We start from the raw sequence: 14945 nt of genomic DNA on the forward strand, positions 1-14945 counted from the left end.
ATCGCACAATTGGAAAAAGATACGGGGCAAAAGTGGAATTAAGCCAAAAATAAAATACCCCTAACATGTTATGATTGATGTGGATCATATATTTTTTTTTTAATACAAGAAATGATGTGGATCAATATTTATTACTTTATTATATTAAAGTGAATTTTCTGTTGAGGGAATTAAAGAAAATATTTTAGGGTTAATACGTGTTTACCCCCCTGTAATTTGGGCGAGTTTCGGTTATTCCCCTGTAAAAAAAATTCTTTCGATTCCAACCCTGAAATATGAAGATTCCGTCGAAAACATCCCTGGTCGAATCTGGCACACGCCAGGTGCTGCGAGGCGCGCCACGTCACCTTTTTATGATGACGTGGCACGCTGACTGTATAATTATTTTTATTTTTTTATATGGTACACGTGGCATTTTTTATTTTTTTTATTAAAAAAATGTTTTTTAATTAAAATTTTTTTTTTAATTAAAAAAATATTATTTCTAATTAAAAAATATTATTTTTAAATTTTTTTAAATTTTTTTTTTAAAATTTTGTTATTTTAAAAAAACGAAAAAAAATTCTTAACAAATAAAAAAAATAAAAAAATTCTGAAAAAATTAATAAAAATGAAAACAAAAATCTGGAAAATTTTAAAAATAAAAAATAAAATTTGGAAAAATGAAAACATTCGGGAAAAAATTAATAAATTTTGAAAAATTCATATTTCCAGATTTTTTTCAATACCGGAAAAATGAAAAAAATTCTTTTTTTTTTCGGAAAGTACTTGTCTTTCAACCGTATAACATGATTTATATACAGGTGTCAATTTTCAATACAAATAAAACATCGTAAATATTAAAAAAAATTCCAGATTGTTTTTATTTTTCGAAAAATAAGTTTTTCAAATTTTCTCAATAAAAAAAAAATCTTCAAAATATTTTTTTTTTAAAAATCTGTGTACAAATTTATGTAAAACTTTAGGAAAATTCAGATTTTTTTTTCAAATTTTTTTTTATGATGTGTTACAAATTTGAGAATATTTTCTAATATTTAAAAATTGAGGATAAAAACAATCTGGAAATTATTTGTATTGAAAATTGAGGACATTTTTGAAAAGAAACAACCAGTCCAAAAGAGCTGATTAATCTTTTTTCAAAAATTTCAAGATTGATCATTTTCAAAAATTTGAAGATTAATCATATTTATAAAAATCATGTCCGATTAACAGGATACAATGTATATTGATTGACACCGGTATATAAATCATGTTATACGGTTGAACGACAAGTACTTTCTGAAAAAAAATGAATTTTTTTCATTTTTCCGGTATTGAAAAAAATCTAGAAATATGAATTTTTCGAAATTTATTAATTTTTTCCAGAATGTTTTCATTTTTTTAATTTTTCCAGATTTTATTTTTTATTTTTAAAATTTTCCAGATTTTTGTTTTCATTTTTATTAATTTTTTCCGTATTTTTTTAGTATTTTTTTTACTTGTTAAGAACTTTTTTCGTTTTTTTATTTTTATAAAAAAAAATTTTAATTTTTTTTTAAAAAAAATTAATTAAAAATAATATTTTTTAATAAAAAAATAAAAAATGCCACGTGTACCATATAAAAAAATAAAAATAATTATACAGTCAGCGTGCCACGTCATCATAAAAAGGTGACGTGGCGCGCCTCGCAGCACCTGGCGTGTGCCAGATTCGACCAGGGTGTTTTCGACGGAATCTTCATATTTTAGGGTTGGAATCGAAAGAATTTTTTTTACAGGAGGAAAACCGGAACTCGCCCAAATTACAGGGGGTAAACACTGCATAGAAAAAAGTTGACATTAAACCACCAAAAGTTGACGTATTATCAACAACTTTTCATCTTGTTGAATAGAACAACCAAGAAGTTTTACTAGATTACGGTGTTGAAGTGTTGCCATCATCTTTACTTCATTTTTGAACTCCTCGGATCCTTGTCTCGATGTTTTAGAAAGCCTCTTAACAGCAATCTCTTGGCCATCTAGCATTATACCCTAGTAATATTTTTGGAAATTTTAGTACTTGGTGAAATAAGAAGCTTGGATTGAAATTTTAATTTGGTAATTTTAGTACGTATAGTACTTTGGTGAAATTTTAATTTGGACTTTACCTTGTACACTTGTCCAAAACCACCTTCTCCTATCTTATTTCTATTAGAGAAGTGGTTTGTTGCATTGGTGATGGTGGAGAAATCAAATATTGTTGCCAAGTCACCATCTTCCTTCACCTTCTAGTGAAATAACTTTTTTATATACCCTGAAGTAATAATTTAAGTGGTTTAATGTCAAAAAAGTATAGAAACAAAGCAATATCAAACTTCAGAGTTCGTTGTAAGTGTTTTTTTAAACATTTTTTTCTTTCTTGAAACACTCTTTGAGTACAATTTAAGAAAATCATAAATATGAGATTTACTTATCATAACTTTTTCACTTGGCTTACCATGCTTCTTTCTATATGCTGATGTGACCATTACAAGAATAGATAGTCCTATAATGAATGCAATAACTCCTGCAACAGTCCGAACACGCTTCAAGTTTCTCGCATTCTTTTTATGATCTGAAGGTTGAAGTAAATGTCAGTCATGAAGCAGATAAAGATGCTTACTAAAAAGCAGGAAAAAGGATCTATAGGGAAAAGTGAAAAGAGAATTATTAATGCTTGGAGATTGATTATTTCCAGAATATAACAAAGCGATAAAACACGCGAATATAACAAATATTCAAGAAATAGACGCTACGTCTCAAAAATAAAACCAACAATATCATGCATATATATAATATTTCAACGGTCACAGCGGAATTCAAATCATAAACTTCAACATATACATGCCATGGTCAAATAAATCCTCATATGAAAATACTCCAAGTCCGATAAGTGGACAATAGCAACAACATAGCAACAGAATCCAAAAACAACAAGTAGACACTAAGCCTAATCAGAGCCTAGATACTACGACACTGACACGACAACGGAGAAAGCTCCCGTCGTCCAAACATCCAACAAGCAAACTCACCAAGCGTCTAGTCCTGCACAACGTCTACCCATCCATACAGACAGGTAGGCGGTCGAAACCACTGGGGGTAAGCATTACATTAATCATAATCAACATATGAAAACATAACATTTAAGGAATCATACATATCACATATACATAACCACCCTTCCTAGAATACAAGCATCACATGATTATTAACCCCCATTACTTGCACCTCAAGCTATCACATTATTATCATATCATAGCATGCATATTCAAACTCTAATCAAGTCATCAACAAAAACTCATCATTTATCAACATCAATCAATGAAAACATTATTCACTTCATTACTCATCTGGCATGCTTATCTTAACAAGTACAATTCATCATATCGAAGTTATAAGCAAGCCTTCATCATTATCAAAGAACATCACCACCTCATATATGTATATATATACATATACAAATCTCACCTCATCATTATTATTAAATAACCATCATCAATTGATTTACCAAGTGTATAAGCACAAACAATTAAGGCATGCAATTAGAGCATAATACAATTATTCACAACCATCCACAAAATTCACCAATGTACATATACACCAATCCACATCATCACAACATTCACCAAATTTCACCAATACACAAATTCACCAAGTCATATATTCAATTATGACACAACTCATCAATTATTCAAATGCATGCAATGTTCTAGACTCTTCTCTAGATGCATGTGGTACCAAAACACCTCAAGGTCGTCACCTTCGATGCAACAAAAACATCGTATGTAAGAGTACACCTCCTCTTACTATGTAAAAGTACACCTCCTTTTACATTTCAACAACAACAACAACAACATGGTATGATGCATGGACATATAACAATGACTCGATAATGCACAACCCCAACATAACAATTATCAAAAACAATGTAAAAGTACACCTCCTTTTACATTTCAACAACTCAACAACATTGCATTATCAAGAATCATGCCCATACATTCAACAATCACATCTCACAAAATAAATTCATCAACATTCATCAACATCGATTTACAATTCATTTCCATTTACATCACATAAATCAAGTAAAATGGAATAACACAACAATTTATGATAAACATCATTCTCAACCTTCCACAATCATTCAAACACAATTACTTAGTCATATGTGACCTATTCACAAAAGATTCATAAGACTTTAGTGCATCAAGATTCATGATAGAGCTAAGTGTCAGAAGCGTGTAGGCGAAAACGACATCGAAATCCGATTAACGGTTTGAATTTTATGCGCGAAATGGTGAAAACGGAAAAACGAAGAAAAAGCTGTGCTGTCAATCGAGCACGGCCGTGCCGTGCATGGCACGGGACGTGCTAACTTTCTGTACCTTTTGGCACGGCCGTGCCCGTGCATGGCACGGGCCGTGCGTGCTGACAGAACTTCGGTTTCTGCGTTTTTTGTGCTTTTTCACCCATTTCTGCTTTGAATTGGCCTTTGGTGTAAACATGAAAGTTTTAGATAATTTTGTTAGCTTTCCAATGGCTTTGGTTTGACTTGAAAATGATTCATGGATTTTAAGTTATGAGGAAAACACTCTAAGGATGTCTTAGAGAAATTTTACGAAAACTCCGCATAACTACTTTTAAGTCGACCCAAACCTTATGGATTGCTTCCTACTTTCAAACTTGGATTCTATAAGTTCAATTATGGTTTTCAAACTATGATGTGTTGGGTCTAACTTGTTTTGCTTAGAAAATGGGAAATTTCTTGAAAAGTGTTTCGGTGAGACGAACTTTGTGATTTTCTTGAATTCGTCATTTTTGGCCGATGAAATGCTTATGTATCCTCTACTGCACCTATAAGTGACTTGTGAGAATACATGGCATAGGCAATTGAGCTTGTGGAATTGGTTTTGGTTCATAACTTCTATTATTTTTAAATGGAGACTTTTGGAGACGAACTTAGTAGAAATGAATCTTGTTGAACTAAAGTCTTATGAATCTTTTGTGAATGGTCACATATGATTAAATAACTGTGTTTGAATGATTGTGGAAGGTTGAGAATGATGTTTGTCATAAATTGTTGTGTTGTTCCATTTTACTTGATTTATGTGATGTAAATGGAAATGAATTGTAAACCGATGTCGATGAATGTTGATGAATTTTATGTGAGATGTGATTGTTGAATGTATGGGCATGATTCTTGATAATGCAATGTTGTTGAGTTGTTGAAATGTAAAAGGAGGTGTACTTTTACATTGTTTTGATAGTTGTTATGTTGGAGTTGTGCATTATCGAGTCATTGCTATATGTCCATGCATCATACCATGTTGTTGTTGTTGAAATGTAAAAGGAGGTGTACTTTTACATAGTTGTTGTAAGAGGAGGTGTACTCTTACATGTAAGAGAAGGTGTACTCTTACTTAGATGTTTTGGTGGCATCTATTGTTGTTGATTTGGTACCACATGCATATATGTGTCAAGTCTAGGCGCATTGCATATTGAAATGTTATCTCGTTGTTGCATGTGAATGGTGATTGTTGATGATAAGTGTGTTTGATGAATACATACTTGTGACATTTGGAAATTAATGGTTGATGAGTTGTGACATAATTGAATATGTGACTTGACGAATTTGTGTATTGGTGAAATTTGGTGAATGTTGTGATTGTGTGGATTGGTGTATAGGTACATAGGTGGATTTTGTTGATGGTTGTGAATAATTGAATTATGTTCTAATTGCATGTCTCACTTGCTTATACTTATACACTTGGTGAATCTATTTGATGATAATTGATTGGATGATAATGATGAGGTGAGAATTGTATATGTATATACATAAGATGTGGTGATTTCTTTGATGATGATGATTGATTGCTTGTAACTTGAAATGATGAATTGTACTTGTTGAATTAAGCATGCTAAATGAGTAATGAGGTAAGTGATGTTATCATTGATTGATGTTGATAAATGATGAGCTATTGTTGATGACTTAATTAGAGGCTGAATATGCATGCTATGCTATGATAATAGTGTGATAGCTTGAAATGTAAGTGATGAGGGATAATAATGATCATGTGATGCTGGTGTTCTAGGAGGGAGGGTTATGTATATGTGATACGTGTATGATACACTTGTGGAGATGAACTTGCAATGATAATATGCATATGTTGTGATTACTTATAAATATATGTATGGATTTTTATTCTTGAATATATTCTTTTATTTCCAATGTTCATGATAAATGTTTTTCGTGGATTATGATTAATGTAATGCTTACCCCCAGTGGTTTTAACTGCCTACCTGTCTGTATGGATGGGTAGACGTTGTGCAGGACTAGACGCTTGGTGAGTTTGCTTGTTGGATGTTTGGATGACGGGAGCTTTCTCCGTTGTCGTGTCAGTGTCGTAATATCTAGGCTCTGATTAGGATTAGCGTCTGTTTGTCGGTTTGGATTCTGTTGCTATGTTGTTGCTATTGTCCACTTATCGGACTTGGAGTATTTTCATATGAGGATTTATTTGACCATGGCATGTATATGTTGAAGTTTATGATTTGAATTCCGCTGTGACCGTTGAAATATTATATATATATGCATGATATCTTTTGGTTTGTTTTGAGACATAGCATCTATTTCTAGAATATTTCTGATGTATTCGCGCGTTTCTGACGTAATTTTATGTTTTCAACAGTACATAATTCCTGGAGATTGATTATTTCCAGAAGTTGGCATTTATGTGTTTTTGTGACAGTTACATTCTCTGGATGTTTTGTAATCTATTCCTATTAATTAAACAGTTAAGGTAGCAGAACCAGTTCTATCACACAATTGATGAAATAAATAAATTTGTGCTATATATCTACTGAAGAGACAAAAGATGTAATAAGAAATGAAAATACCAAGTTCTGCTGATGCCAGCCGTATGTATATGTCTTGTCCTAGGTCCGGATGTTTTCTCATGTCGACAATGTTGTCAAACCAAATTAAGCAGCCACTCCCACCATCTCTGATATCTAAATTTGCATATGCAGTGCAAGAACAGTTTTTCAAACACACTGTCTTACATTCCTTGAGGCTCAGGCTCTTGTTAAACCACGATGCTGACGTGTCTGGCAACTTCATGTTTGTGTACGGTAAAAATCCATCTCCATGGAGACAATTTAAATGTGTTTTCCTTACACACCCACCAGACCAATTTGACAAATCCCACTCCGGTTGAAATTTTGGCATGAAACCTTCCAAGCATTCACATATTGGAAACATGTCACCATTTCAGTTAGAATTGATACCACACAAGTCATACGCATCACACTGGTCTGCAGGACGAGAAGATATAGCCTCCCAAATTTGTGTCCTATCTGACCATTGGAAACGTTGTGAAGTTCCGTATTGATCTAGCACCAATCTAGTATTAATTGAACTGTTCAAAGTTTCATATTGATAAGATAATTCTTTGTCGGTGACTAATACTGAGAAATTCAAGACTCTATGCAGTCTTTGCCAAGAAACACCAGTGAAAAGAAATCCATTCCATGACCCTCCTCTATACAGAACTTTTGCTCCCTTTGTAGTAACCATGTTGAGGAAAACCATGTATATCTATCTTATATGAAAACTCACCTTCAGCGGGATCTTGAGGGTTTTTCCAAGATGTGAGATATCTATATGGACCAGTAACTAAATTACTTTTCAGCTTCATTCCAGCAAGGAAAGTGTTACCAGGATAGTCAAAACTTTCCCAGAAAAAGTTCTGAGTGCTGTTTGCATCTTTCACAACAAGGTTTCCTGAATCCAACAGCTTCACAGTAACTGATTTCACCGCCGCAATTCTTGTTGAATTGGAGTTCCATATGACACCTTTAGAACCATCAAGAATAACAAGACTTCCTTGATCGTTAAGTTTCAGCATTGCTGTTGAGTTCTGTGTAGGAATATTTATATTGGCAACCCACACAATAGTCCTTGGCGATATGTTCTTGTACCATATACCGAAGTATTGGCGCTGTGAATCGCCAAAGTTGAAAAATCCTGCTTCAAACCTTCCAGCTGCAGAAACTAGCGTATCACCGTATCGCATAAACTGATTTGGAGCAATAGTAGTAAAAGTGTTCTGTGTAGAGAAAGTGAGCATGGAGCAAAATAAGAAAGTATACACCATTAGCAGTAGCATCTTATTTTGGTTCTCCAATATGTTTGTGTGAGTTTGTTCTCATCATTTTCATTATATCAAAGTCTTCCCATGTTTTTTTTTTGTTTGACGATTACGCATTAGCACCTTGTTATTGTTGTTATGCGTGTGTATTATATTTAAGGAAAATGCTAATTTATATAGACATTCAATGGTGATAGTGATAATGAAAAAAGGATATAACTTATTTATTTAGTTGTTATATTAGTAAATCATTGTCATGATGTAAAAGAAATCAAAGGATTAATTTTGTTTGGTCAAAAGAAAAAACAAAGGATTTAATATTATTGTTGATGTTGATATAATTTTTAATGAAGTGAATTAGGTTGTGTTATAGGCCAATTAGTATCCTGAAATTTGGGAAGAAAAATTTATATTAAGGTAAGGTAAGTTCCAAGCAATAACAAGATACCGATGATGTACAAGTTATGTTCTTGTTCAACATTAAGGATGGACCGGTGAATCCTTTGTTTATAGATGTCAAGGATGGACATGTTAAATAGGTTGCTTACTCCAATTGTATTTGGCGGATTCTCAAACATCATTTTTTCTCAAAAAATAAAAATACAATTGTAATTTCAAAATTATTTTAAAAACTGATCCCACAATCTTTCATTTTCATTCTCTCCCAAACCCTAGCACAAACCATGGTTGCTGCAAAGAAGTCGTGGCAGAGATAAAAAATTTATGATGGGAGGAATGAACCAATACACAATGGAAGGAAGCTATTGGAAATCGACGGAAGAAGAACATGCAAAGCCATTATTCCTTCCTATCGAACATCGTAGATCCTATGTCCTTAGCAAGGGGAAGCAATGGGAGAGTCTAGATAGAGTAGCAATCTTAATGTCTGATTCAGGTTTGGCTAGAGACCTCCTTATATAGGGAAAGATTAGGGTTTTTCCCAAGCAGATCATTAGTATTTTTTATAAGTACCGTCTTGTTATTAGGGCGGGATATATGAGCGCTTCCTTACCCCTCAATCCTCGCCCTAGGTTGGAAGGAGTTTGGCTCCACATCCATGTGGCCTAGGCGATCAGGTCATGGGCCACTCAATTCTCCAACTTGGTTCTGAGAGCGATGGGAATGTGGGCCAATCGACTCAACCAACAGAGTTTTAAAGCATCATTAGTCCAAGAGTTGATGTCACGACGAGTGCACTTTACAACGATTTAATATACTTTTCCCGTCAACCCCTTTGTTGGTACCCGTTTTCATGGGATCGAGAACAAGCTCTGATATAAATTGATAAGTACCAAGCACTTGGAAATTCCTCCCTTAAAGCGAGGTATAAAAGAGAGAACCAAGCCACTCAAATACTTGACTGAGCATCTCATACTACCAATGTGAGCCCCTATCCTAATCCTTCTGATAGCAATTAACTTTTACAAAAAGAGAGCATGTTTGCAGCATGTGATTGTTCCATATTAACAATCACATTCCAAAAGATAAAAAAATGAAATTTCAGATTCTGAACGATTCTACAAATGGACATCAAGTATCCTATAATACTGTTACATTACAGGAATAATTGATTTACAATACCAGATATAAATGGCATCTTCTTTTAAATAAGTTTCTGAAATCTGCTTTTACAATAGCAATTTATCAAGAATCAGACTAACATAAAATTACACATGCACAACACATTAGTGTTCTATGATCTATCCATATCTATATTTGTCAAAACCAAAATTAGTATCACACGGAGTGGCATGCTATCGGGCCTCTAACAATGAGATTGAAGCTTCATTTTTTGAAAACTCTTTAGATGAAGAATCTATGCTATTTGTATTATCCCTTGCAGTGTAGAACCCGGGTTCACTTGGTTTTGGGAGTAATTTTTCACCCTTCAACATAAAAACCACAGACGACATATTAGGCCTATTTTCTGGTAGCTGTTGTACACACAATAGACCAACATGAATAAATCTTATTATTTCTGAACATATGGCCTCATCATCATATAATATGTCAGCTATTAAATCCAGTGGCCTTCCTTCAATCCATAGTCTCCATGCCTAAAATGATATCAAAGTTACAACATGAGTAAGCTCAACAATTATAATGTGGATTTTGATTGATTGATTTATTGTGTGTTGGTATGCGTCGAGTTCATTTTAAACTATTATCCTTATATGAATCAGTTTTCATTTTGAATTTCTTCCCACGCAGTAGATTTATTGAGACCAAAAAAAGGGATATATGGAAAGCAACTAAAAAATAAATAAAGTGTGTCACAAGATAGAGAAACATATACACTTCAAAACTTACATGACCAAGAAGGTTAAGACGATGTAGAGGGTCACGAAATCCATGATTCTTTCTACCGCTAATTATCTCAAGTACAACGACTCCAAAGCTAAAAACATCAGATTTTATTGAGAAGGATCCATCCGCTGCATATTCTGGAGGCATATATCCACTGCAAGAAAAAAAAAATTGCAGTTTTTAGTAAAAGGAGCTGCAACATGGCACAGAACTGAAGGTTTAAATAAGTACCGTAATTTTTTTAGTAATTAGTCCCTAAATAAAATTCTTATCAGTAATAATGCCTAAAACGTAGAACACAATGCTTGTAATATTTGTTGATATTGGACATAGTCCATGTATAGTCTCTACTCTATGGACTAATACTCCAATATGAACAATTATTATCAAAGAAAACCAAAATAATGAGGATAAAAAACAATCTTTCTTGTATTTTAGGAATTCAAACTGATAAAAATCTTTAATAGAAACGAAAACTGAAATCAATGTATATTTCAAAGACTAAAAAGTCATTTAAGCCTTAAATTGAAATAAATGTAAGTTAGATATTACTATGATCCGATCAATCTATTTGTATTAGCCTCTGCTTCGTCTCCCATAAATGATCTGGCTAAACCAAAATCTGCTATCTTTGGGATCATATTGATATCAAGAAGAATATTGCTTGTTTTCATATCTCTATGTATGATTCTTAATGTAGAATCTTGATGAAGATACAACAGCCCTCGAGCAATTCCATCAATAATTTCCAGGCGCTTATTCCAATTTAGCAATTTGCTTCGCATAGTATCTAACAAATTTCACATTCTTAAGTTAGCATGGGAACTACTTTATGACAAGAGTAAACTAAGAAATTAATTTCGTTGGTGAGAAAGTTCAAACCAAAAATAAAGTAATCCAAGCTTCTGTTGGCCATGAATTCATAGATCAACAACTTTTCATCTTGTTGAATAGAACAACCAAGAAGTTTTACAAGATTACGGTGTTGAAGTGTTGCCATCAAGTTTACTTCATTTTTGAACTCTTTGGTTCCTTGTGCCGATGTTTTAGAAAGCCTCTTAACAGCAATCTCTTGGCCGTCTACCATTACACCCTAGTAATATTTTTGAAAATTTTAGTACTAGAGTATATGGTGAAATAAATTAACATGATATCGAAGACTATACCTTGTACACTGATCCAAAACCACCTTCTCCCAACTTGTTTTTGACAGAGAAATTATTTGTTGCAATAGTGATGGTTGAAAAATCAAATATTGTTGCCAAATCACCATATTCCTTCTCCTTCTTGTGCTTCCAGAGAAATAAATTTTTTATATACCCTGAAGTAACAATTTTAGTGGTTTAATGTTAAGATAGTAAAGAAACACATAAATCAAACTTTAGAGTTCATTGTAATTTGTAACTAATTCTGTTTGCAGCACTATTTGAGTAAGTAAATCATAAATATTTGAGATTTACTTGTCATAACTTTTTCACTCGGCTTACCAAGCTTCTTTCTATATGCTGATGTGATCAATATGAGAACGGTTAGTCCTATAATGAATGCAACAACTCCTGCAACAGTCCCAGCTAGCTTCAATTTCCGCATATTCTTTTTATGATCTGAGGTTTGAAGTTAATGTCAGTCAAACATAGAAGGTATAGGAGCATACTAAAGAGAAGAAAAAAGCATCTACAGAGAACAAAACTTCCATTTGGAAGTTGATCACAACTTCTTCTTCTTAGAAATAGCTCAGGTATATACATACTTGAAAGTGAAAAGAGAAATTACTAGTCCTTAATAATATCAACACAAATGGTGAAATATGTAAATTTATGCTATATATCTAACTGAAAGGACGAAATATGTAATAAGAAATGAAAATACCAAGTTCTGAAGATGCCAGCCGTATGTAAATGTCTTGTCCTAGGTCTTGATGTTTTCTCATGTCCACAATGTTGTCAAACCAAAGTAAGCAGCCACTCCCATCACCTCTGATATCAGAATTTGCATATGCAGTGCAAGTACAGTTTTTCAAACACCTTGTCTTACATTCCTCAAGGCTCAAGCTCTTGTTATACCATGATGATGATGTATCTGGCAACTTCATGTTTGTGTACTTCAAAAATCCATCTCCATGGAGACAATTTAAACGTGTTTTCCTTATGCACCCACCAGACCAATTTGATGACTCCCACTCTGGTTGAGATTTTGGCACGAAACCTTTTAAGCATTCACATATTGGAAAGATATCACCATTGCAGTTAGAATTGATACCACACAAGTCATAAGCATCACACTGGTCTGCAGGAAGACCATATATAGCCTCCCAAATCTGTGTCCTATCTGACCATTGAAAACGTTGTGAAGTTCCATATTGATCTAGCACCAATCTAGTATTAATTGAACTGTTCAAAGTTTCATATTGATAAGAGAATTCTTTGTCGGTGACCACTACTGAGAAATTCAAGACCCTATGCAGTCTTTGCCAAGAAACACCAGTGAAAAGAAATCCATTCCATGACCCTCCTCTATACAGAACTGTTGATCCCTTTAGAGTAACCAGTTGAGGAAAACCATGTATATCTATCCTATATGAACACTCACCTTCAGCCGGATCTTGAGGGCTTCTCCAAGATGTGAGATATCTATATGGACCAGTAACTAAGTTACTTTTCAGCTTCATTCCAGCGAGGAAAGTGTTACCGGGATAGTCAAAACTTTCCCACAGAAAATCCTGAGAATTGTTTGCATCCTTCAGGACAAGATTTCCCGAATCCAAAAGCTGAACAACTGGTTTCACTCCAATTCTCGATGAATTCGAGTTCCAGATAATGCCTTTGGAGCCATCAAGAATAACAAGACTTCCTTGATCGTTAAGTTTCAGCATTGCTGTTGAGTTTTGTGCAGGAGTATTTCTATTGGCCACCCACACAATAGTCCTTGGTGATATGTCCTTGTACCATATACCAAAGTATTGGCGTTGTGCATCTCCAAAGTTGAAAAATCCTGCTTCATACCTCTCAGCTGCAGAAACAAGAGTATCACCAAATTGCATAAACTGATTTGGAGCAATAGTAGCAAAAGTTTTCTGTGTAGAGAAATTGGGCATGGAGCAAAAGAAGAAACAAAACACCATTAGCATAATCCCCTTGTTATTGTTCTCCATTCTGTCTGTGTTTGATTTGATTGTTCTCTTAATTTTCATAATTTTATCAAATTCCTATTTCAGTTGACACGGCTAATTAGTCCAAGTCTTCCCATGTTTTTTGTTTGTTTGACGATTAAGCATTATTATTGTTGTTTTGCGTGTTTTTAATTTAAGGAAAATGCTGATTTATATAGATATTCAATGTTGATGGTGATACTGAAAAAGAGATGTAACTTATTTATTTAGTTGTTATAATATAAGTAACTGTAAAAGATTTTCTTTTTAAGGAAAATCTCAACCAGTGCCTCTGGGCACTCTTTATAGATTATAAGTAGTAGTATTTATAAAAATGCATGTAATCAATATCTTGAAAATCGAAATATTTTACTTTTTTTAAATAATAGTAATTGTTTATTTTATAATGTTTAAAGAGTGCATCGAAACACTCGTTAACAAGACCATTATTTTTAAAACACACAAGAAAAAACAAAGTATTTAATGTTATTTTTTTAGAGAGGATTTAATGTTGTTGTTGTTAATATAATAATAAAGTGAAAATGTGAATTATGTTCTGTTATAGGTCAATGTGGAATCCTATCCTAGCAAAGAAAAATATTACTACCTCCGTCCCTTATTATAGGACCCTTTTAGAAAATTTTTTTGTCCCTTATTATAAGACCCTTTTGATATTTTCAAGTGCATTAATTATTTCTTTACAAAATTACCCCTATTTACTCTACATATTTTTTTGAAAAGCAATAAATTTTTTTTTTCTTTGATGAAAGAACAGCAATAAGTTTAGTGGGAAAACAAGAGTGATTCCAAATTTTTGTAGGAAAAAAAAAAGAAAAGAAAGGGAAAGGTTATTCACGTTTCAATTTTTTGTGTTGCTTTCCAACTAGTCTACATTCAATATACAAGGTTCATTCACGTTCATTTTCAGTAATGGGTACAATGATAAATTAATTTGGTGCATTATTCAAGTAGTAGTGGGTAATTAATATAGGAAAATAATGAATTGTGATTTCAATTATTAGAAGGGCAAACATGGAAAAAAATATCATTTGTCAACAAATTTAACACAATAATCAACTTTCTTAAAAACCGTATTTTTTCTAAAACGGTGTCCTATAATAAGGGACGGAGGTAGTAGTTACTAAACTAAGTTTGTTTGACTTTTTCTGCTAAGAATCAAACTCTATTATTGAATAAAACAATAATATTTATTTTGGGCTTAGAGTGTCACATTATCAAAATCTGTAGACCACTTTATTTGTTTGACTTTTACAATAACAAGTAACACAAATGAATGGTTGTCATCATGCATGAAAATTAAACTCTAAATATAAGTAATGTAA

At 32.9% G+C, this 14945-nt stretch overlaps 1 protein-coding gene and 1 pseudogene across 2 annotated transcripts; both read right to left on the reverse strand.

The window, feature by feature from the left end:
• Nucleotides 1–1821: 1821 nt before the first annotated feature.
• LOC146935844 (S-locus-specific glycoprotein S13-like) lies at nt 1822–8201 on the reverse strand (annotated as a pseudogene). The gene is made up of 3 exons (XR_015030368.1): nt 6895–8201; nt 2127–2572; nt 1822–2010 (listed from the first exon to the last, which is right to left on the reverse strand). The product of XR_015030368.1 is annotated as an S-locus-specific glycoprotein S13-like (transcript).
• Nucleotides 8202–9632: 1431 nt separating this feature from the next.
• LOC146935845 (G-type lectin S-receptor-like serine/threonine-protein kinase At4g27290) lies at nt 9633–13623 on the reverse strand. The gene is made up of 7 exons (XM_085750925.1): nt 12324–13623; nt 11942–12058; nt 11621–11775; nt 11337–11547; nt 11007–11244; nt 10458–10608; nt 9633–10204 (listed from the first exon to the last, which is right to left on the reverse strand). Exons 1-7 carry the CDS (start codon nt 13603–13605, stop codon nt 9902–9904), a joined length of 2457 nt encoding a protein of 818 aa, XP_085607051.1. The 5' UTR covers nt 13606–13623; the 3' UTR covers nt 9633–9901.
• Between the last annotated feature and the right edge of the window lie 1322 nt (nt 13624–14945).

This window comes from Medicago sativa, chromosome 3 (genome assembly GCF_051527215.1).
Source record: "Medicago sativa cultivar Bolivia chromosome 3, Bolivia_mono, whole genome shotgun sequence".
In the NCBI taxonomy this organism is placed as follows: domain Eukaryota; kingdom Viridiplantae; phylum Streptophyta; class Magnoliopsida; order Fabales; family Fabaceae; genus Medicago; species Medicago sativa.

Coding starts and splice junctions, on each gene's coding strand:
- LOC146935845 (XM_085750925.1), bottom strand. CDS start 13,605: ATGGAGAACAATAACAAGGGGATTATGCTAATGGTGTTTTGTTTCTTC. Junction 12,059..12,323: donor GCTGGCATCTTCAGAACTTG/GTATTTTCATTT, acceptor TTCAAACCTCAG/ATCATAAAAAGAATATGCGG. Junction 10,609..11,006: donor AATAGATTGATCGGATCATA/GTAATATCTAAC, acceptor TTTTTCTTGCAG/TGGATATATGCCTCCAGAAT.